A 25675-nucleotide genomic window follows, 5' to 3' on the forward strand; every position below is an offset into this window, starting at 1 on the left:
TTGCATAGTTTATTTACAAAGAAATGTATTTACAAAAAAACACTGCAATTTGACATACCAGATATCAAGCAGAAATGGAGTTTTAAAATTATTTTGGTGCCCATCAATATAACAAACATACAGTATCATATTTAGGCTCATATTTATTATGTTACATTTTGGAATTGGCCTAATCAAGACCAAATTAAATCTGCGTGACATGATACCCCTAGAATAGATCATTTTAGAATGTCAGTGTACTAGCTAGTACACAGTGCAGGTTTTAATCATGACCAGAGGGACGGCCTAACTGCCGATTTATCCTAGGTAGATTTAAAGCAGTATAATTCAGTTCTGGTGAGAACTGGCAAAATGTTTCAAACTCATCCATGTTAAGGGAGCGTGCCTTCCTTGACTCAACACTGAGAATTCCGAGGTGACTTAACCTGTCATCAAACATTGTTGTCCTAAGGTAGGTTTTAAAATCAGTATTAAAGCTGAGAAGCTTCTCTCGTCTGAAGCACTGCTGACTGGTGTAACAACAGAAATCTTACAAAGTCGAAATAGCTCATGGAAGATAATAATGTTAATAATGTTCTAGAAACACAACAAAGTCAAGGAGAGTAGACGGTCTGTCCCTTCCACTTTTCTCTCTCCTATCAAGAAGCTGCTTGGTTTGATGAACCTCATGTTTGAGGTCCTCTAAATCAAATCCAATTTTATTGGTCACATACACATGGTCAGCAGATGTTAATGCGAGTGTAGCGAAATGCTTGTGCTTCTAGTTCTGACCATGCAGTAATATTTAACAAGTAATCTAACAATGTCACAACTAACTTTTACACACAAGTGTAAAGGAATGAATAAGAATATGTACATATAAATATATGGATGAGCGATGGCCGAACGGCATATGCAAGATGCAGTAAATGGTATAGGGTACAGTATATACATATGAGATGAGTAATGTAGGGTATGAAAACAAACAAGATGCAGTATATACATATGAGATGAGTAATGGTATGTAAACAAGATGCAGTAGATGGTATAGGGTACAGTATATACATATGAGATGAGTAATGTAGGGTATGTAAACAAGATGCAGTAGATGGTATAGGGTACAGTATATACATATGAGATGAGTAATGTAGGGTATGTAAACAAGATGCAGTAGATGGTATAGGGTACAGTATATACATATGAGATGAGTAATGTAGGGTATGTAAACAAGATGCAGTAGATGGTATACAGTATATACATATGAGATGAGTACAGTATAAACAAGATACATAGATGAGGGTACAGTATATACATATGAGATGAGTAATGTAGGGTATGAAAACAAGATGCAGTAGATAGTATAGGGTACAGTATATACATATGAGATGAGTAATGTAGGGTATGTAAACAAGATGCAGTAGATGGTATAGGGTACAGTATATACATATGAGATGAGTAATGTAGGGTATGAAAACAAGATGCAGTAGATGGTATAGGGTACAGTATATACATATGAGATGAGTAATGTAGGGTATGTAAACAAGATGCAGTAGATGGTATAGGGTACAGTATATACATATGAGATGAGTAATGTAGGGTATGAAAACAAGATGCAGTAGATGGTATAGGGTACAGTATATACATATGAGATGAGTAATGTAGGGTATGTAAACAAGATGCAGTAGATGGTATAGGGTACAGTATATACATATGAGATGAGTAATGTAGGGTATGAAAACAAGATGCAGTAGATGGTATAGGGTACAGTATATACATATGAGATGAGTAATGTAGGGTATGCAAACATTATATAAAGTGGCATTTTTTTAAGTGACCAGTGATACATTATTACATCCAATTTTTCATTATTAAAGTGGCTAGAGATGAGTCAGTATGTTGGCAGTAGACACTCAATGTTAGTGATGGCTGTATAACAGTCTGATGGCCTTGATATAGAAGCTGTTTTTCAGTCTCATGGTCCCAGCTTTGATGCACCTGTACTGACTGACCTTTGATGCACCTGTACTGATAGCGGGGTGAACAGGCAGTGGCTCGGGTGGTTGTTGTCCTTGATTATATTTTTGGCCTTCCTGTGACATCGGGTGGTATAGGTGTCCAGGAGGGCAGGTAGTTTGCCGCCGGGGATGCGTTGTGCAGACCTCAGACCTCTGGAGAGCCTTACGGTTGTGGGCGGTGCAGTTTCCGTATCAGGCGGTAATACAGCCCGACAGGATGCTCTCGATTGTGCATCTGTAAAAGTTTGTTTTTGTTGACAAGCCAAATTTATTCAGCCTCATGAGGTTGAAGAGGCGCTGTTGCACCTTCTTCACCACGCTGTCTGTGTGGGTGGACCATTTCAGATTGTCCGTGATGTGTACACCCAGGAACTTAAAACTTTCCACCACCTCCACTACTGTTCCGTCGATGTGGATAGGGGGGTGCTCCCTCTGCTCTTTCCTGAAGTCCACAATCATCTCATGTGAGGTTATTTTCCTGACACCACACACCGAGGGCCCTTACCTCCTCCCTGTAGGCGGTCTCGTCGTTGTTGGTAATCAAGCCTACCACTGTAGTGTCGTCTGCTAACTTGATGATTGAGTTGGAGGCGTGCATGGCCACACAGTCATGGGTGAACAGGGAGTACAGGAGAGGGCTGATAACGCACCCTTGTGTGGTGTGTTGAGGATCAGCGGGGTGGAGATGTTGTTTCCTACCCTCACCACCTGGAGGCGTCCCGTCAAAGTCCAGGACTCAGTTGCACAGGGCGGGGTCGAGACCCAGGGTCTCGAGCTTGATGACGAGTTTAGATGGTACTATGGTGTTAAATGCTGAGCTGTAGTCGATGAACAGCATTCTTACATAGGTATTGCTCAGATGGATTAGAGCAGTGTGCAGTGTGATTGCAATTGCATAATCTGTGGACCTATTGTGGCGGTGTCAGGTAGGGTGGAGGTGATATGATCCTTGACTAGTCTCTCAAAGCACTTCATGATGACGGAAGTGAGTGCTACGGGGCGATAGTCGTTTAGCTCAGTTACCTTAGCTTTCTTGGGAACAGGAACAATGGTGGCCATATTGAAGCATGTGGGAACAGCAGACTGGAATAGGAATTGATTGAATATGTCCGTAAAGACACCAACCAGCTGGTCTGCGCATGCTCTCAGGACGTGGCTAGGGATGCGTCTGGGCCGGCAGCCTTGCAAGGGTTAACACGTTTAAATGTTTTACTCACTTTGGCTGCGGTGAAGGAGAGCCCGCAGGTTTTGGTGGCACTGTATTGTCCTCAAAGTGAGCAAAGAAGTTGTTTAGTTTGTCTGGGAGCAAGACATCGGGGTCCGCGACGGTGCTGGTTATCTTTTTGTAGTCCGTGATTGACTGTAGACCCTGCCACATACCTACATACCACATATACAGTGGTGGTGTGGTATGTAATCTAACTCAAAAGGTCTGAGCAAGACAAACAGAGGCTCTTTGGGTTGTGAGACTGGACCCTTTGCACTTGCAATTCTTCTTTGAAAAACAGCTCTGCAGCTCAGCTGTGAGACTGTCAAGCACCTGATAAAAGATAGCTCTTTGGAAGCTCTCACCATCACTTTGGTCACAATTTTTCTACAGTCCTACAGTGCTCATCATCAATGAGTCGTGAAATCTTAAACTTGTTTTAGGCTGTCTATTACACACCATTTGTACACTTATTTTGCAGTGCTCTGCAATCTCTTCAACCTCTTTCCATAGTTCCTGTAATACGTCTGTAAGGGCACCTACGAGATCCACAGCCCTTGCTAGGTCAAGAGAGCTTGATTGGAGCATGCCAGAAAGATATTTGGCATCACCAAGCACTTTACAAAAGGTAACTAAAAGCCCTATGAAATGTAAATCTGAGAAAGAAGGTCCTTTGCCTCCACTGATCTATCACCATTATTTTCAAGTGTGATACCCTGTAGCACTCTCAGAACTGCTGGAAGCCTGTCCCTCAGATTACACCATGCCATGTATCTGCATGCCTACCTTACACCCATAAGTCTCTGTAGTTCACTGGGCTGCTACTGTGCATTCTGAACTGCAAGCCACTTGAGATGAACGTATCAGCCAGATAAAGTTATAAAGCTTTTGCAGTAGAGCAAAAAAGCACGGTCATAGCGCTGCCCCACAAGATTATTTCTGTAGACCAGGCCATGTTTTTTAAGGCAATCAATTATCATGTTTGTGAGACCTGCTGCATCTAAGCTTTCAGCTGACTTGAAAGTGTAAAAAGCTTTCGTGGAAGGACACGCTGTAATGATACCTCACAACTAAAGACATTTGTTATTTTTTATTTAAATCTTTGGTTTCATCTGCAATTACACCAAAAACTTAACTTTCTTTTACTTCTCTTATTATTTCACTTTGTACCTTCTCAGCTAAGCCCTCAAGAACATTGTTCTGGATTTGGTAGCTCCGTGTACTTACCATTGCCACATGCGTTCATCCTTTTCTCTATGAGATGGTCATGCTTTGCTATTTGTCTAAGATTGTCAAAAAATTACTATTGTTGTGATAGTCAGACTCTCGACAACCTCTGTGCCCGATATTTTGAGTGGTAGTTAATAGGAGCACATCTGCAATTGTTTTAATGTAAGTACAGTTTTCCCCCACTTTCTTTTTCCAGTCCTCATTTATGGCATCTAACATTGACGAGTTGCTGTCAACAGCCCTTTCATGCTGACTCCAAGCATACATAGCATTGATATGATGCTCTGCCTTCGAATGGAGCTTAAACCCAGAATCTCTAAACGGCGCCTCTTTACCAGTTACAAAAACCTGACTGATGTGAAGGCAGATTCAGGTGTATTGGGCAGAGAAATGCCTACAGGCAAAACAATAAGTCAAATCTTGACTTAAAGAATATTCAAGCTATAAATTGTCCTTGTACCAGGAGGGTTGCTATTTCGAATCCTAGGTGTGCCCTTACACCCCCACAAAAGCTCCCCGGGCCTTTCCAATACCTGTATATGCATGTCTTTCAGAGGGGTTGGGTTAAAAGCAGAAGACAAAATTTTGGTTGGGACAATTGACCAATAAAGTGATCTTAATCCATTAATGACAATGAACATGAACATGCTATACAGCATGAACAGATCTGGGCTAGGATGTCCCATTCTCAAAATGAGTCCAGAGAGAGGCCGTCATAGTCTTTGCATGGCCAGTAAGTCCAAATAAATGTGTCATACAACCCCAAAAGATGTATACTAGACCTTGTTATACTTAAAAAGTTAACATTCTCCTGCCATAGGAAACTAATATATGGTTCCTTTTCTAACAGGTGTTATTTAATGTTCTGTCTGGCTCCCTATAATGATCTCATTAAAATGGTATTCCTTCGATAGAGAACAGCGTATAACCAGTAATAAAATGAAAAAAGGGGACATAGCAAGATATCTTCATTGTAAAACAAGAACGATTCAGTTCATCTTTCTTGGCTAAAGCATAGTGACACCTCAGCAAGTGGTGTGTACAGTCGTGGCCAAAGGTTTTGAGAATGAAACAAATATTAATTTCCACAACGTTTGCTCTTTAGATATCTTTGTCAGATGTTACTATGGAATACTGAAGTATAATTACAAGCATTTCATAAGTGTCAAAGGCTTTTATTGACCATTACATGAAGTTGATGCAAAGAGTCAATATTTGCAGTGTTGACCCTTCTTTTTCAAGACCTCTGCAATCTGCCCTGGCATGCTGTCAATTAACTTCTGGGCCATATCCTGACTGATGGCAGCCCATTCTTGCATAATCAATGCTTGGAGTTTGTCAGAATTTGTGGGTTTTTGTTTGTCCACCTGCCTCTTGAGGATTGATCACAAATTCTCAATGGGATTAAGTCTGGGGAGTTTCCTGGCCATGGACCCAAAATATATATGTTTTGTTCCCCGAACCACTTAGTTATCATTTTTGCTTTATGGCAAGGTGCTCCATCATGCTGGAAAAGACATGGTTCGTCACCAAACTGTTCTTGGATGGTTAGGAGAAGTTGCTGTGGTACCATTCTTTATTTATACCATGTGTTGGTACCATTCTTTATTCATGGCTGTGTACTTAGGCAAAATTGTGAGTGAGCCCACTCCCTTGGCTGAGAAGCAACCCCACACATGAATGGCCTCAGGACGCTTTACTGTTGGCATGACACTTGACTGATGGTAGCGCTCACATTTTCTTCACTGGACAAGCTTTTTTCCAGTTAACCCAAACAATCGGAAAGGGCATTCATCGGAGAAAATTACTTTACCCCAGTCCTCAGCAGTCCAATCCCTGTACCTTCTGTAGAATATCAGCCTGTCCCTGATGTTTTTCCTTGAGAGAAGGGGTTTCTTTGCTGCCCTTCTTGACACCAGGCCATCCTCCAAAAGTCTTCGCCTCACTGTGCGTACAGATGCACTCACACCTGCCTGCTGCCATTCCTGAGCAAGCTCTGTACTGGTGGTGCCCTGATCCCGCAGCTGAATCAACTTTAGGAGACGGTCCTGGCACTTACTGGACTTTCTTGGGTGCCCTGAAGCCTTCTTCACAACAATTGAACCGCTCTCCTTGAAGTTCTTGATGATCCGATAAATGGTTGATTTAGGTACAATCTGACTGGCAGCAATATCCTTGCCTGTGAAGCCCTTTTTGTGCAAAGCAATGATGACCGCACGTGTTTCCTTGCAGGTAACCATGACTGACAGGGGAAGAACAATGATTCCAAGCACAACCCTCCTTTTGAAGCTTCCAGTCTGTTATTCGAACTACATCAGTATGACAGAGTGATCTCCAGCCTTACACCTGTGTTAACGAGAGAATCACTGACATGATGTTAGCTGGTCCTTTTGTGGCAGGGCTGAAATGCAGTGGAAATGTTTTTGGGGGATTCAGTTCATTTGCATGGCAAAGAGGTTACTTTGCAATTAATTGCAATTCATCTGAACACTTCATAATATTCTGGATTATACGCAAATCGCCATCATACAAACTGAGGCAGCAGACGTTTGAAAATTTTTATTTGTGTCATTCTCAAAACTTTTGGTCACGACTGTATACATACACACAACATTGAGGATACTTTGAGATTCACAATGTCTTGCTACAGGGAGTCTGGAGACCCACGAGTCTCATTAAAAGGTCCAGTGTAGTCAAAAATGTGATTTTCCTTTGTTTTATATACATTTCCACACTAATTTTGAATAATACTGTGAAATTATGATAATGCCCTTTTTAGTGTAAGAGTTGTTTCAAAAGACTGCCTGAAATGTTTTGGTGGAATGTAGTTTTGGCCTGTCTGGTAAATTAGTTAATAGATCAATAAGAAAGAGTTCCAAACCTCCCCCTCACTCAGACCACTCACAGAAAGTCCTTGCAAAAGTCTTGCTTGAGAAATTGCTCTTTGTCAAGAAAATATTTGTTTCTTTTTGACCATTTGAATAGAAAACAATCAGTTAGTTAATTGTCACCCAGAAATGATATTGCGATTTAAAATTGCTGCATTGGTCTTTTAAAAGGAATTATACATCACCCAGAATTCCAACCTTCAGTTCCCTAAATTCCTCGGGCCAGAAACAAAATGGCCTGTATGAATCATGGTGCCTCAGATGGCAAGAGGGAGAATGGATTTAAGCCTTGCTGAGACATCATAAACCTTCACTGTGCAACACATAACCACACGGAGTCAGTAAAAAAAAAACTGTCTAGGTTGATCAACAACAGCCCAGGTGGGTTGTCAGTATTCAAAGTCATTAAAGGTTTTTGCAAGATTCATACTGTGAAGCTGCTGGAGGACTGACATCAGGTTTGTGATATACGTTTTGAATAGGTTCACGAAACAATTCTCTGAAGTATTTCCATTAGAAATAGAGCAATAGTGATGACACTGTCAGTAAGCACTGCTATAACTGAACAAAGATATAAGCGCAACATGCAACAATTTCACTGCGTTACTGTTCATAAGGAAATCAGTCAACTTAAATTAATTAATTAGGCCTTCATTTATGCATGGGCCATGGCCACCCACTTGGAGCCAGGCCCAGCCAATCAGAATGAGTTTTTCTCCGCAAAAGGGCTTTATTAACAGACAGAAGTTTCACCAGCTGTCCGGGTGACTGGTCTCAGACAATCCCGGAGGTAAAAAAGCCGGATGTCCTTTTATTTCAGCTCATGAAACACAGCAGCAACACTTACCTTTCGCGTTTATATTTGTGTTCAATATATATGGAAGAAAACTGAACATTCTAAAAGAAAATACCAGTACCACAACAAACAACTCATCCAACAACGGATGAGAAAACACAACTTCGCCAATGCCTTCTGAAGGTTATTAGGAAAATGCCAGAAATCCATGCAGCCGCCAATAAACATCACTTTACCTGATTAGTCTAAGAGGCTTCTACAAAGCCTAGCGCAGTAGATACAATAATGGAGTTTCTTAATGATTTTTATTATTTTATTTTGTACATTTTTTTGTTACTTTCTCTGCTTTGTGGAACAAAGTAGACATCTGAGAGCGCCCACTGGACATGTCATGTATTGCTAACTGGAACAATGTGGCTAATTAGCTGATAATGTAAGTGACAATGCTCTAAATATATTTTGTCAGCATTTTGCCCAAGTTCATTTCAGTGAGCAAAGCTTTGATGAAATATATTTTTTAAACTTTTCTCCTATTGTTGAATTTGAACGTCACAAGTATTTGAACATTCTCAAACTTGTTACCAGACCATTTCTTTCAGTCAACATCTCACATTAAACCTCTCTCTAAGTGTCTTTCTCTCTTGCTGAGTGGGTCACTCCTTCTCAGTGTGTGTCTCTCAGTCGCTATATGTCTCTGAGTATCTATTTTTCAGGGTTGTGTCTCTCCCAGTGTGTGTGTGTGTCTCAATGAGTCTCCCTCTGATGGTCTGTCTCAGTCTTCCCCTTTGAGTTTCAGTGTGTGTCTCACTCTTAGTAGTCTCTCATTCATAAACTCCATCTTTCAACCCCTCTCGTCTGTAAAGTCAAACACACATTACTTGTTAGTGGGCGCCGAGTCATCCTGACCTGACAAAGATCCACCGTTGGAACAAAACACTGGTCTAGTTTAATAAGAGGTATTATATGTTGGCGGAGCATTCATCAGTGTGGACCTGGACCTACTTCATTACTCCAAGTCAGACAGTTACTCAAGAGCCCGTGATCCCATGGTTACGCTGAACCACTCCAGAAAATGCCCGTCTCCTACAGCTTGCTCATTCCATTCACACATAGGCCAGGCTATGAAACACAATAATTACACTTAATGGTATGAGTAGGCCTAAGTGTTGGAGGCCAGATTGTGATGGCTGAGTCCTAATGAGTGCTGCTAAAGGAAATCATCATTAATGCTGAGCACAAAGAAAGACGATCTTCTCTGGAAAAGGGAGGGGGGCTGTTGCCAAAGAAACCACTTCTCCACTTATTTTAATAATATAATCCTCCTCTGCTAATTGTGAGTTATGCTGATAACTTTGGATTAAACCCAAACTGCTGTGACTGTGAGTAACCATGTGATGAGGATCGTATCTGCGCACTGCACTCACACGCAGAGGCACAGACACAAGAGCATGTGCACGCACACGCATGCACACATGGCATGCACGCAGACAAACACATATGTCAGTGTGTAGATATTTTCTTTGGATTTGCTCAGAACACAGCATCCCTCCTTTTTCTCTTACCCGTTTTGGCATTGTTCCATGTAGACTTGCCATCAATCTACAGTATGTCCATATCCCTCCCTCATCGGCATCCCTTACACAGACTGCCGAATGATCCTCTAATTACACATCTCTCCATTTGTTATGTGACCACTGGTCCTCCAGAGACCACCTCAACATCATTTCCTTGAACCCACTGTTAGCCGAGGTTGTAAATGTGTCTCGTCCACAATGAGAAACAGTCTCTGGGCCCAACAGTACATCTGCCTGCTGCTCGTCATAACGCATGCATTCACCAACCTTATTGGCTGTTGTTTCTCCTCTTATATTTGTGACATTCTAAAAGCTGAAATACGCTTGCAGTGTTTCTCCTACTCTTGCCTAGGTGGGTATGACCTTCCTGGTGTACACTCACCTACAGCTTTGGCTTCAATTGGTTTGCAAATCTTAATATCAACAAGCCCAGAGAATCGCTGTTGCACCACATTTGAACACCACCTGTACCTGTCTAGGAAAAACACTGGTTTCCATAGCAAAGCTCTCCTATCATTTGAACAATTAACTAAATCTATGGCTATTCCCACAGTCCCTATAATGAGCTGAAAACATGGAGACAGGAGGAGCCGCAAAAAGGCACCATGAAATATTAATCTATTGTAAACTCATTATGTTGCTGGGAGCACCCGCACAGTATTGCCTGGCTAAGTGGTGATTGATTGCTTTGGACTGTGGAGAGTGTGCAAAAGCCAGAAACGCTACAGGTAGGGGTGTGTGTGTGTGTGTGTGTGTGTGTGTGTGTGTGTGTGTGTGTGTGTGTGTGTGTGTGTGTGTGTGTGTGTGTGTGTGTGTGTGTGTGTGTGTGTGTGTGTAGGGGGGAGAAAATGCTCCTGCGTGTGTCTGAGGTTTCATGTAGGGCACCATTTCCACAGCAGCAAAGAAGGAATCTAGTGTCTTCATTATCAACCACTCAGGTCAGTTTCAATACAGAACAATACTGTATAGGTTAGTGTACAATACATTGATAATGAAGCAGATAAAAAAAACAATATTCATTCAGGCAGTATCAATAGACAGCTTCCATGTGATGTCAGGCAAATAAACAAAAAAACAAATACCCTAATCTCACATTTATTCATTTGGATTATAAAAAAGGAATGGGGGAACATCCCTGGAGATACAAATCGACCTATCTGACAAAACTTCAAAGAAAGTGTTTTAATTATGTAAACAGCTGAGGATTATCTTTAATTACAACGCCGCTAACAGCCCAAGCCTCGTCTATCTAGAGTAACTGACTGTACAATACTCACTCAGATATTCTTTAAGTCCTCATATATATTTTATATATATTTTTTAAACATTATACTACACTGAACAAAAATATAAACGCAACATGTAAAGTGTTGGTTTCATGATTCATGAGCTGAAATAAAGGATCCCAGAAATGTTCCATATGAACAAAAAGCTTATTTATTTGGCCACAAATTTGTTTACATCCCTGTTAGTGGGTATTTCTCCTATTACACAGATGCACCTTATGCTGGGGGAAAATAAAATGCCACTCTAAAATGTGCAGTTGTCACAACACAATGCCACAAGTTTAGGGAGCACGCAATTGGCATGCTGACTGCAGGAATGTCCACCAGAGCTGTTGCCAGAGCCTGATCAACTCTATATGAAGAAGATGTGCCGCGCTGCATGAGGCAAATGGTGATCACATCAGATACTAACTGGTTTTCTGATCCTCACCTCTACCTGTTTTTTTTAAGTATCTGTGGCCAACAGATGCATATCTATTCCCAGTCATGTGAAATCCATAGATTAGGGCCTAATGAATTTATTTCCTTACATGAACTGTAACTCAGTAAAATCTTTGAAATTGTTGCATGTTGCATTTATGTTTTTGTTTAGTATTAATTTACAGACTGCAAATTGACCACAAGAACCCCAAACAGATATAATGTGACTAAAGCAATCATTTCAAACCTTGCTTACGTTTGTATACAATCACGTGTCTCTCTATTATACGTGGGAATACTTAGGAACAGATTTCCAAAATTAAAATCACAGATTTCCAAACTTAAAATCACTAAAAAAAATGGGAGAGGGGGCAAATAAAACCACATGCAGGCCAAATTCGGAGGACCGCCAGTTGGGGAACCCTGCAATAAAGTATCCTTGTGAAAATGAAACTCATCTCATAGGAATTGAGCGCCCAGAATTTGACAATGGATGGATAATCCCCAAAATACAATGAATGTACGGTACATAACAATTTATTTTATTTTTTAAATACTGTAAACTGTCCTTATAAGATAAGATTTCTGACCAATTTTAAACTAACTGTTGTGCTGTCAAGCCATCAGCCAGCCTGTACGAATATGTGTTCATGTACAGTGGTGGCTCGCTCCAGTCTACATGCATGACCATTGACAGAAACATTGTATATGATGGATTCCAGTGTGCCTGATGAAACTCTGCATTTGCACAGTAACAGCATTGAGGAACGGTGGCCCACTTAAAAGGTCACGATAAAATCGACCCCAATCAAATAAACAAACAGTCTAAATGCAGGCTGCCCACCTAAAAGGAGGGGCCACTGTTCCAATGCCTTTTATTGCTGGTGCCTAGCCACTGTGGTTGTGGTCCTAAGTATTCTCTATCTGCCCCCTTAACTCATGTCCTTTCCTTCATCCACACTGAAAGAAGAGTTCACCAAGTCAGTTAGGCGACTTGTGTATTGCATTCACCTATCCAGTGTTTTCAGATCCTTTGCAGATGAAGGAAAGGAGTGAAGGGTAGTAAGGAAGCCACATCAGACTGTTGGGACACCCGTAGCTCACCCAGTGTTTTCAGATACTGTGCAGATGAAGGAAAATAGACAAGCAAAGCTACTTCAGACTGTTGGGACATGCCCATAGCTCACCAGAAATGGCATGAGATCAATGCTGAACGCATTAAGTGTGTAACGTTAGTGGTTCTCCATCAGGATTCTCCTCATCAGCCCCAAGGGGACACAAGAAGCGTAATAAACCAAACGGTTATCTGTGGGGCCAAAAATAAAAATTAGGCCTTCTTTGGTATTTCAAATAGTGCATTTAGTTAAAGGGTAGATTTCTAAGAAACGTTTGAGTTTAAATTGAATATGATTCTTTAGAACAAACTAAACAACCACGTCTATCGCATGGGCTGAAAAAGGAATCTGAACACATGCATCAGAACTGTCACATCCTGGTCGAGGTATTTTGTGTTTATCTTCATTTATTTGGTCAGGCCAGGGTGTGGCATGGGGTTTTTGTATGTGGTGTGTTGGTATTGGGATTGTAGTTTAGTGGGGTGTTCTAGTTAAGTCTATGTGCGTCTGAAGTGGTTCTCAATCAGAGGCAGGTGTTTATCGTTGATTTGTGGGTGATTGTCCTTAGTGTCCTTGTTCCTGTCGCTGTGTTAGTTTACACAAGTATAGGCTGTTTCGTTACGTTCTTTGTTTTGTAGTGTTTGTAATTGATTCGTGTGTTTACGTTTGTTTATTAAACATGGATCGCAATCTACACGCTGCATTTTGGTCCGACTCTCCTTCACCACAAGAGAACCGTTACAAGAACACAACTGCACGCACACAAAGTTTGAAGTCATTGCAGAGACAAGATGGCCCATCATTGTGAGTGCAATCTCAGTTGTTCTAAAATAATAACTTCAACAGACGGGCCAGGGAGGGAGACAGAGCTACACGTAGTTAGCGGTTGGTATTTATCCTCTTTAGAGAGATAACGCCATGGATACAAATGCATTTCATTTCAGCCAACGACAGCAAATCATTAGTGGTTCGACAACACTGCCCACTGTGCCCTTGAAGGCCTGTTTGTGGTGGCAGAGAGCAAACAGCAGTAAACAGAGGAAAGTGCTGGAGGATGACCAACTTAGCTGGTTAAAAAGGGATGCACGGCCACTGACTTCCACTCAGAGCCACTAGCCAAGGAGAGATATAGTTTGGGCCATATAGGGGGATGGTTAATGGGCTACCAGAATGACATGATAGGTCCTCTGTAGTTCAGTTGATAGCACCAGGATAGTGGGTTGTAACACCAGGATAGTGGGTTCGATTTCCAGGACCACTCATATCTAAAAATGTATGCATGCATGACTAAGTGACTCGGGGTAAAATTGTCTGCTAAATCAGGGCTGTAGTTTACAGTGCGACCATTTTACTTGCATATGTGGCTAAATATTTAGCTGTGCCATGCTCCAGTGCGCCTAGAAAAGAAAATCTAAATAATCACCCAGATAATTGTTGCAATGATTACTTCACTCTACCATAGCCACTGAGTTTCAAGAAGAATACATGACTGTCATGCTTGCACCATTGCCACAAAGAAAATGGTTTGTTACATCAAATAGTTTTTTGTGCTCCTACATTTATTTTTGTGCTCATACATTTTTCAACTTAGCTGCAAATGTGGTCGTGGTAAAAAAGGTCAGCATGTGCTAAATGGTAGACATGATTATTATTGTTATTATTATGGTAGAGACAGTATGTTTGTTACTCTAGCTATCAGGGCAACACTTCAGACTGCAGGAATGGTATGCTAGTGCTCATTTGGTCACTGTGTATAGACCAGATTTAGACAAAATAAACATTTTATGAAAGGTCAGCATCCATTGTGTGGTGCTTGATTAGTTAATACTTTTAGAAGTGTTCGCTATTTCACTAGAGGCAGATAGATCCCCTGGTGAGCATTATGGTAGTTCAACATGCATGTGAGATGGTCAGCGATCATACTGTGCAGGTTTACCCTGTTATGACAGACTTGAACGCAGCATGATTCCCTATATACCACTATTTGTCCTCCCTAGAGTCCAGGCATTTAACAAATTTATGTGTCAGTGCAAAACAGTCAACCTGTCAATTGTAGTTTGAGGCCTGATGGCCTAATGTCCCCCTATGGAGTGTAGATTTTCCATTTGGCCGCCACCTAGTTGAGGGACCCTTGAGGTCGAACAATTTTACAGGTAGATAAATCAATCAATCGTGTCAATCAATATTTCAATCCACAGGACAATGTTGGAAAGGTGAGAGGCTGTCAATTGGCACAACTCAATGTTCAAGTTATTTTAAGTGAAGGATCGCGATGACTCCAATGTAAGGCTGTTTCTCTAAGGGTTGATTTCCTCCTCTTCGTCTGAAGAGGATCGGGGAGGGATCGGATCAAAACGCAGCGTGGTAAGTGTCCATATCGTTTTTAATAACAAAAACACTGAACACTATGAAATACAAAAACAATAAACGAATACGTGAAATTACAAAATCGAAACAGTACCGTGTGGTGAAAAACAGACACGGAAACAAACACCCACAAACAAACAGTGAAACCCAGGCTACCTAAGTATGATTCTCAATCAGAGACAACTAACGACACCTGCATCTGATTGAGAACCATACTAGGCCGAAACATAGAAATCCCAAAATCATAGAAAAACAAACAGACTGCCCACCCCAACTCACGCCCTGACCATACTAAATAACGACAAAACAAAGGAAATAAAGGTCAGAACGTGACAGTTGGATTTCACAGAATACATACAATCCACAGCAGATTTTGAGGGGTAAAGTGAAAAGGACACGTTGTCAGGGAGGGGTAAGGTGAAAAGGACAGGTTGTCAGGGAGGGGTAAAGTGAAAAGGACAGGTTGTCAGGGAGGGGTAAAGTGGAAAGGACAGGTTGTCAGGGAGGGGTAAAGTGGAAAGGACAGGTTGTCAGGGAGGGGTAAAGTGGAAAGGACAGGTTGTCAGGGAGGGGTAAAGTGGAAAGGACAGGTTGTCAGGGAGGGGTAAAGTGGAAAGGACAGGTTGTCAGGGAAAACTTACTGTCGGCAAACCTGGAATTAAAGCTGATGATGCTTTGGTGGTGTACATTTCCTCTGCTCTTTTCAATGTTACGATTTAATGGAAATGTAATGTCATCTTTCATAGTAAGAAAAGTATAATATGAATATTACTAGTGAATATATTCACATAACACATCAAGAGTAATCCGTTAGTTCCCGATTTGCTTACTTAAATGTTATTTGGTAAGGTAAGAAATTAAGTCATAACCTATACAAACTTTTATCGGTAGACTTTTAACTATACTGAGGGAAAACAAGGCCCTTTTCAACCGCTGTGCATGATGGGATTTAGAGAATAAAAGTGTACTACAGTGGAACAATATTCTCAAAACGGATTCAACAGCTGTGTTCTCAATCACCTTGCAGTATTGAGTGTTTTGTAGAGCACAGCTGCAGGGCATGTTAAACATGAATAAAGCCACCATTTGCAAAGCCAGCTATATTATACCATAACACACAAGGTAGAATGATTTTGCTTAGCCCCACAATGAGACCTTTATGAGTAATAATAATAACATAGTAATATAGCCCCAATTTTATTCCATTTAGCAGATGCTTTTATCCAAATCACAGTAGTGCATGCATCGATTTGTGTGAGTGGCTACAGCAACACCCACAGCCCTAAAGTTGCAACGCCATGCTCTACCAACTGAGCAAGTGTCATTCAGAAGTAGGGCTCATACGGGTCTAGGCTAGGGTTTGCTTTGCAGACAGCATTGATTTGCTTTTCCTTAATACTTATAAATACAACCGGACACACCTTTAAAGTGTTAACACCTCTGTAATGGGTATACTACAAGCATTTTTCAGTAAAGAGATGCCTCCTCTCCAGCAGAATGAGAAATATGACACTGCAAATCAACGGTGCAAGGTAGACTAGAAACCTCTACGGTTTTGAAGCCAAGCCCAAATCATCATAAAATCAAGACACCAGGTAGGGCTTTCACACAGGGGTCCCAGAGAACTTTCTGAATGAGTATTCCGTAAAGGGAGCCAGTGACGCCTGACACATGGAGATTGGAAATCCAACCCAGCGGTTCCCCAGTCCCCACGAAATATCAGTAATATCCTGAGATTCATAGCTTTAGGAGAGGTTAAAATTTCATGAGCCCTTCCAAGAGCTAACAGATCAAAAGGCCAGTTTTGCCCTCAAAGCTTAATAAGGACAACATAAGATAGAAACGAAGGCTTATAATTGAACCCAGCAATAATATCAATCAGTGCCCTATGGAAAAAGACACATAGAAAAACTTTCATTCACTAATAATATGCTTTTTTTCATGATAACACTAGGCTCCATACTCAGTGCTGCAGGCTATACAACTGCAAAGCACATGGTAGACGAGAGAGGTATAATTTGAAAACATATCCCCTTGCATGGGTGTGATCTGTCATTAAATAATGTAATCACATCAACAGCTTGCCTACAACAGCAGGGTATAATCCAGTTATAGAAAAAAGTATTCGATTCTGTTTCCAATGCATTTACTATTCCGCACAGTTATTCAAACGCTAAAAACGCACGTTGAAACCAATACTTTAAAAAGACGGGATTGTTTACAAGCGAACACGTCGTTTAAATCTCACCTTTCGAATTCAACAAAACACGTATTTCTTACCATTACGTTCCCTTGCATTTTGGCAGTCTCTATTAGGTTCTTTTCCTTCATTTTTTTCTGTAGAAAGGATCCTCTGTTCAGGATATTCTCGTCGTTAGACTAGTTTTGGACCGCTTCTTCCACGGTCTACGCCGGTTCTGTGAGACCCTGGGTTTGGCTTCTAGTTCACCAGTGGGTGGGCTTACTACGCATTGGTGAGGCACATGCGTTGATTTTTCTTAAATATCCTGTTGATTGATGGCTGAGTCAGTGCCTGTCTTTTTACTACGAAGTAAAATATGTAGCCGTGAGTTGTACACAAAGGCTATCATATATAATCTCCATAATATGGGACACCACCACGTTCACTCTGGCTGCTCCGGGTCCTATTTGTTTGAACGGAACATAAGATTCCGCTCCCAGCCTTGCACAGCTACCCATAGTTGACAGTCAGCGCGTGTTGTGCGTGCTGCCACCGGAATAAAGATAACATTCAATTTCCCATGGACTGCATGTTAATTTATGTTCGCTGAGGCTTTGACTCATAATATTTTTCATTTCAATACGTTTCCTCCGCTTCATTTATAGCCTACAATTGCTATCTGTAAACACATGGAGACATTACCGCAAATGTTAATATGAATCACATACACACATTTCCCCAGAGACAAAAGTAAACCTAATGAGAATACACCATTGGCCCCCTGTCACAATAAATTAGTTTATGATATATTTGTTTAATAACAAACGTTTTATGGCCACTGGAGAAATTGTAACAAACACAATTTTGAGGCAGCAACATAGTATTGGGTCAATGATGGCAACATCTAATGTCTATTCATGTTGGTGTAACAATAGCAATACATTCCCAACCACATGATGAATAGCAACACATCTGTGTGGACCCATTGGTTCATAGTTTAACCTTGTTCAAATCTTTAGCAGGCATAAAATATTTATCTAAGACCAGGTTGATTTGTAATTTATACTGAACAAAAAATATAAACCCAACATGTAAAGTGTTGGTCCCATGTGTCCCAGATGCACAAAAATGCTTATTAATCTCAAATGTTGTGCACATCCCTGTTAGTGAGCATTTAATCCTTTGTCAAGATAATCCATCCACCTGACAGGTGTGGCATATCAAGAAGCTGATTAAACAGCATGATCATTACACAGGTGCACCTTGCACTGGGGACAATAAAAGGCCACACAAAATGTGTAGTTTTGTCACATAACACAATGCCACAAGTTTAGGGTGCATGCAATTGGCATGCTGACTGCAGGGATGTCAACCAGAGCTGTTGCCAAATAATTGAATTAATGTTTCTACCAAAAGCCATGGTCTGCGTCCAATTAGAGAATTTGGCAGTACGTCTAACCGGCCTCACAACCGCAGACCACGTGTTACCACGGCAACCAAGGACCTCCACATCCGGCTTCTTCACCTGCGGGATCGTCTGAGACCAGCCACCCTGAGGAGTATTTTTTTGTCCGTAATGAAGCCAGTTTGTGAGGAAAAACTGACTCCCAAGTGGGTGGGCCTATGCACTCCCAGGCCCACCCATGGCTGCGCCCCTGCCCAGTTATGTGAACCCCATAGATTAGGACCTAATGAATTGATTTAAATTCACTGATTTCCTTATATAATAATAATAATAATAATATAATAATAATATAATAAATGCCATTTAGCAGACGCTTTTATCCAAAGCGACTTACAGTCATGTGTGCATACATTCTACGTATGGGTGGTCCCGGGGATCGAACCCACTACCCTGGCGTTACAAGCGCCATGCTCTACCAACTGAACAGATGAACTGTAACTCAGTAAAATTGTAGAAATTTTTGCATGTTGCATTTATATATTTTTTTCAGTATACATTGGTGGTTAGGATAGCTAATGACAAAGATTAGGATCATTTATGTAAAAGGTTAAGGTAAATTGGTTAGGTAAATTGGGTTAAGGTAAGAATAAGGGTTAGCTAAAATGCTACAGTTGTCCCAGACACAACTCGAACATGCAACCTTTGGATTGCTAGATGGTCAAGCTATTCACCCCCCCATCCTCCCCCTACCAACCTCCCTACTTTAGTTTCTGTCTAAAGTAACGAGACCATTAGTACATATCATACGTCTTGGAGGTGCTCAGAAATACGTATAGCATGTTTCGTATAGCTATGAGGCCAAGCTGACTGAAATAGCCATATGTCTTCTACATTCAATGCCCCTGACCACACACGTTGATTAGGATCTCTATTGGCTAATAAAGATGGGCTTGAGTAGCCTATTGGACTGAAGTTCAGAGACCCCATCAGTCAGAGGGACTCCCTTGGGCTACCACAAGCTTTTGCCACATTACATAGAAAATGTAGCACTTGCACCATCCAATATTGCAGCATCAAAACAATACTGTGAATCTACAATGACATTAAATAAGAATTAGACTTGACTTATGTTGAGGGATAGCTTACAAGGGAAACTTACTTTACCCAACTCCCCAAAACCTACCACAGAAACATAAAATCCAAATCTCATTATGGAGTCCAACCAATTTCAGAAACCTTCAAGTGGACATCCAACCAAAGGCTTAAGATCTGCCACATGGCCAATGGCTGTCAGCCTGCCATTTTCACTGATTCTTCCTCTGCCATGAGACGGTCGTCCCTTCTATCTGTGGCCAGCATTCACAAACCCATATTGGTGCCCGTTGTTGCTTTCTCACAGGGAAAAACCACCTGCAATGAAGAACTGACTCACAGAATGCAAAGTAAGTGGTCAATGCCTAGCTATCAACCAACGGGGAGCACCCACTGTATGGAACTATAAAACGAGCTCCAAACTAACAAACTGCAAAAGCCTCAATCAGATTCAGCCCCCGGTAGTGGACAACGACATACACTAAACTTCAGAATTCAAATTAGTTTATTAGGCTCCCTACTAGCTACTGCAAATGCAGCAGCTACTCTTCCTGGGGTCCACATAAAACATACAAATACATTACGAAGTATAGCACAGTAATGGACTAGAATATAAGATGATACATTAAATTTAAATTAAGAAATACAAATTAAATAAGAGTTACGCTTCAAACACACCGACAGCGCCATTGCATTTTGGTACACCAGAATTACATTCATTTCCAATGAAACGCTGCATTTGCCTTACAGCTTTGTGTTGCAAAGGCAGTTGCAGTGCGTTCGTTGTGGTGCATACGTTGGATTTATCAAACGTATGCGTCAAACTGTACGCATAGATGGCTTGACAGAAATGGTAGTAGGAGGTGCATACATATCCAGATGATGCTGCATACTACTTTGCGCAATGATGCTGTCAGTGTGTTTGAAGTGTTACAGTACCAGTCAAAAGTTTGGACACAGCTACTCATTCAAGGCTTTTTTTAAACCATTTTCTACATTATAGAATAGCGAAGACATCAAAACTATGAAATAACACATGGAATAATGTAGAAACCAAAAAAGTGTTAGACAAATCAAAATATATTGAGATTCCTTAAAGTAGCCACCCTTTGCCTTGACAGCTTTGCACACTCTTGGCATTCTCTCAACCAGCTTCATGAGCTAGTCACCTGGAATGCATTTCAAATGTTAAAAGTTCATTTGTGGATTTCTTTCCTTCTTAATGCCTTTGGGCCAATCATTTGTGTTATGACAAGGTAGGGTTGGTATACAAAAGATAGCCCTATTTGGTCAAATACCAAGTCCATATTATGGCAAGAACAGCTCAAATAAGCAAAGAGAAATTACAGTCCATCATTACTTTAAGATATGAATGTCAGTCAATCCGTAAAATGTCAAGAAATGTTAAAGTTTCTTTAAGTACAGTCGCAAAACCCATCAAGCGCTATGATGAAATTGGCTCTCATGAGGACCGCCACAAGAAAGGAAGACCCTGAGTTACCTCTGCTGCAGAGGATACATTTATTAGAGTTAACTGCACCTCAGATTGCAGTCCAAATAAATGCTTCACATAGTTCAAGTAACAGACACATCTCAGCAGCAATTGTTCAGAAGAGACTGCGTGAATCAGGCCTTCATTGTCGAATTGCTGCAAAGAAACCACTACTAAAATGACACCAATAAGAAGAAGAGATGCACCTGTCCCTGTCCTTTTGTCTGATGAGTCTAAATTTGAGATTTTTGGTTCCAACCGCCGTGTCTTTGTGAGAAGGAATAGTTGAACAGATGATTTCCGCATGAGTGATTTATTTAGAATTCAAGGCACACTTAACAAGCATGGTTACCACAGCATTCTGCAGCGATACACCATCCCATCTGGTTTGGGCTTAGTGGGACTATCATTTGTTTTTGAAATGGACAATGATCCAAAACACACCTCCAGGTTGTGTAAGGGCTATTTGACCAAGAAGGAGCGTGATGGAGTGCTGCATCAGATTACCTGGCATCCACAATCCATCCACAAGCCACAATCACCCGACCTCAACCCCGTTTTATTTTATCTGTATTTTTTTTTTTTTAACCTTTTATTTAACCAGGCAAGTCAGTTAAGAACACATTCTTATTTTCAATGACTGCCTGGGAACAGTGGGTTAACTGCCTGTTCAGGGGCAGAACGACCTTGTCAGCTCGGGGGTTTGAACTCGCAACCTTCCGCAACTAGTCCAATGCTCTAACCACTAGGCTACGCTGCCGCCCCATTGAGATGGTTTGGGATGAGTTGGACCACAGAGTGAAAGAAAAGCAGCCAACAAGTGCTCAGCATATGTGGGACCTCCTTCAAGACTGTTGGAAAAGCATTCCAGGTGAAGCTGGTTGAGAGAATGCCAAGAGTGTGCAAAGCTGTCATCAACGGCAAAGGGTGGCTACTTTGAATAATCTAAAATATACTTGGATTTGTTTAACACTTTTTTGGTTAACACATGATTCCATTTGTGTCATTTCACAGTTTTGATGTCTCTAATATTGTTCTACAATGTAGAAAATAGTACAAATAAAGAAAAACCCTTGAATGAGTAGGTGTGTGCAAACTTTTGACTATAGGACACCAAGAGAAAACAAAAATTCTGTTTACACACTATTCATATATAGATATTCTAATATTCAATACAGTTAAATTATATTTTTAGAAAGAGGCGCTGTGATACATTGTTTTTTGATCTGTTTTTTTAAGCAAAACTAACTTTTTGCCTGAGTAACCTCTGGTGGCAGAGCATTCCATAATGACATGGCTCTATACATAACTGAGTGACTCATTAAATCTGTTTTTGGTTTGGGTACCGTGAAGAAACCCATAACGGCGTGTCTGGTGGGGTATGTATGTCTGTTTTAAGTGTATGCAAATATATTATACAAGTGGTTTCTCCTCAACCATGAAAGGCTATCATGCATGTTGTTGATGTTAGTTCGCTGTGTGCAGTTGGGGGCAAGGCCTGCTGCTTTGCTTTGAGACGGCTGTAGCTTTTCTAGGTCTTTGCTGCACCTGACTATATTACCGGACAGCAATCAAGATGGGACAACATCAAAGCCTGAAAAACTAGTACAGTTGAAATGTGTCCAAAATGCAGAAGATCTTTTTATAACAACACATACCTCTCCCCATCTTCACAACAACTTTGTCAATAGGACTTGACCATGATAACTGACCATCCAATGTTACTTACTGAGTTCAGCTTCTTTAACATGTTCAAAGGTCACACCCTTTATGTACAACTCTAGTTGAAGTTTAGGTCTAAGAGAATGCTTTAAACCAAACACAATGCTTTTTTCCCCCCAGCACCCCATGCCAGTGGACGCAAGATGGTGCTGACAGATGGTCGCCTCGCTTCAGGTCCTTAGGAAACAGTTTTTTTAATGTATTACTTCTTACATTGTTAGCCCAGAAAATCTGAAGTGTTAATACATACAGCCGGGAAGAACTATTGGATATAAAAGCGATGTGAACTTACCAACATTATGACCAGGAATATGACTTTCCCGAAGCGGATCCTTTATTCGGACCTACACCCTGGATCTAATCCTAGAGGCCGACCCAAAACAACGTGGTCACCAGAGGAGAGGCAAACGGAGCGGCCTACTGGTAAGACTTATAAGGTGAGCACACCATCCACCGCTTCCGAGCATATTACTCACCAATGTCCAATCTCTAGATAACAAGGTGGATGAAATTAGGGCACAAGTTGCCTTCCAGAGAGACAGAGATTGTAACATTCTCTGTTTCATGGAAACATGGCTCACTCTGTATATGTTGTCAGAGTCTGTAACGTCACCCGGTTTCTTCATGCATCGCGCCGACAGAAACAAACATCTCTCTGGTAAGAAGGGCGGAGGTGTATGCCTTAACATACAGGACCTCAAGTCCTTTTGTTCACCTGACCTAGAATTGTTTACAGTTAAATGCCGACCGCATTATCTTCCAAGAGAATTCTCTATGATTATAGTCACTGCCGTGTAAATCACCCCTCAAGCAGATACCTTGTCGGCCCTGAAAGAATTTCACTGGACTCTTTGTAAACTGGAAACCATACATCCTGAGGTTGCATTTATTGTAGCTGGGGATTTTAACAACACTAACCTGAAAACAAGACTTCCTAAATTCTGTCAGCATATCGAATGCGCACCACGAGCTGGTTGCATTCTGAATGATTGCTTCTCTCACTTCCGTGATGCATACAAAGCCCTCCCCCGACCTGCCCCCAGCAAAGCTGACCATTACTCCATTTTGTTGCTCCCAGCCTATAGACAGAAACTAAAATAGGAAACGTCCGTGCTCAGGTCTATCCAACGCTGGTCTGACCAATCGGATTCCACGCTTCAAGATTGCTTCGATCACGTGGACTGGGATATGTTCCGGATAGCCTCAAATAAACAATATTGATGTATATCCTGACTCGGTGAGCGAGATTATTAGCAAGTGCATCGGAGATGTCGTACCCACTGTGACTATTAAAACCTTTCCTAACCAGAAACCCTGAAGGCAGCATTCCAGCAAAAATGAAAGTGCAAACCACCGCTTTTAATCATTGCAAGGTGACTGGAAACATATGTCCGAATACAAACAGTGCAGCTATTCCCACCGCAAGGCAATCAAACAAGCAAAGCATAGAGACAAAATAGAGTTGCAATTCAATGGCTCAAACATGAGACGTATGTGGCAGGGTCTACAGTCAATCACGAACTACAAAAAGAAAAACAGCCCAGTCGCGGACGTCGGCGTCCTGCTCCCAGACAAATTAAACAACTTCTTTGCTCGCTTTGAGGACAATACAGTGCCACTGACACGGCCCGCTACTAAGGCCTGTGGGCTCTCCTTCTCCATGGCCAACGTAAGTAAAATATTGAAATGTGTTAACCCTCGCAGGGCTGCCGGCCCAGACAGCATCCCTAGCCGCGTCCTCAGAGCATGCGCAGACCAGCTGGCTGGTGTGTTTACGGATATATTCAATCAATCCCTATCCCAGTCTACTGTCCCCATTTGCTTCAAGATGGCCACCATTGTTCCTGTTCCAAAGAAAGCTAAGGTAACTGAACTAAATGACTATCGCCCGTTGCACTCACTTGTCATCATTAAGTGCTTTGAGAGACTAGTCAAGGATCATATCACCTCCACCCTACCTGATACCCTTAGTCCCACTCAGATTTGCTTGCCGCCCCAATAGGTCACTGACGATGCAATCGCCATCACACTGCACTCTCTCATCTGGACAAGAGGAATACCTATGTAAAAATGCTGTTCATTTACTACAGCTCAGTATTTAACATCATAGTACCCTCCAAACTCATCCTTAAGCTCGAGACACCCCGTCCTGTGCTACTGGGTACTGGACATTGACTGGTCGTCCCCCAGGTGGTGAAAGTAGGAAACAACATCGCCACCCAGCTGATCCTCAACACTGGGGCCCCACAAGGGTGTGTTCTCAGCCCTCTCCTGTATTCCCTGTTCACCCATGACTGCGTAGCCATGCACGCTTCCAACTCAATCATCAAGTTTGCAGACGACACTACAGTGGTAGGCTTGACTACCGACAATGACGAGACTGCCTACAGGGAGGAGGTGAGGGCCCTTGGAGTGTGGTCTCAGGAAAATAACCTCTCACTCAACGTCAACAAAACAAAAGGAGATTATCGTGGACTTCGGGAAACAGCAGAGGGAGCACCCCTCCATCCACATCGATGGGACAGTAGTGGAGAAGGTGGAAAGTTAAGGTCCTTGGCGTACACATCACGGACAAACTGAAACGGTCCACCCACATAGACAGGGTGGTGAGGAAGACGCAACAGCGCCTCTTCAACCTCAGGGGGCTGAAGAAATTTGGCTTCTCACCTAAAGCACTCACAAACTTTTACAGATGCACAATCGAGAGCATCCTGTCGGGCTGTATCACCGACTGGTACGGCAACTTCACCTCCCTCAACTGCAAGGCTCTCCAGGGGGTAGTGCGGTCTGCACAATGCATCACCGGGGACAAACTACCTCCCCTCCAGGACACCTACAACCCCTGATGTCACAGGAAGGCCAAAAAGATCATCAAGGACAACAACCACCCGAGCCACTGCCTGTT

At 41.7% G+C, this 25675-nt stretch overlaps 1 protein-coding gene across 2 annotated transcripts in view; it reads right to left on the reverse strand.

Moving 5' to 3' along the window:
- Positions 1-25675, reverse strand: part of dpp6a (dipeptidyl-peptidase 6a) — a 345755-nt gene that overhangs the window by 282757 nt on the left and 37323 nt on the right. Inside the window, exon 1 of one of the 2 annotated variants that reach the window (XM_046292856.1) lies at positions 17158-17483. The exons of the other annotated variant lie outside the window; for it this stretch is intronic. Coding sequence (XP_046148812.1) covers positions 17158-17208 — 51 coding nt within the window. The 5' untranslated portion in view covers positions 17209-17483. Of the gene's footprint in view, positions 1-17157; positions 17484-25675 lie in introns of those variants that run through there. 2 annotated transcript variants of the gene reach the window in all.

The sequence above is a fragment of the Oncorhynchus gorbuscha genome, linkage group LG12 (assembly GCF_021184085.1).
Source record: "Oncorhynchus gorbuscha isolate QuinsamMale2020 ecotype Even-year linkage group LG12, OgorEven_v1.0, whole genome shotgun sequence".
Taxonomy (NCBI): Eukaryota; Metazoa; Chordata; class Actinopteri; order Salmoniformes; family Salmonidae; genus Oncorhynchus; species Oncorhynchus gorbuscha.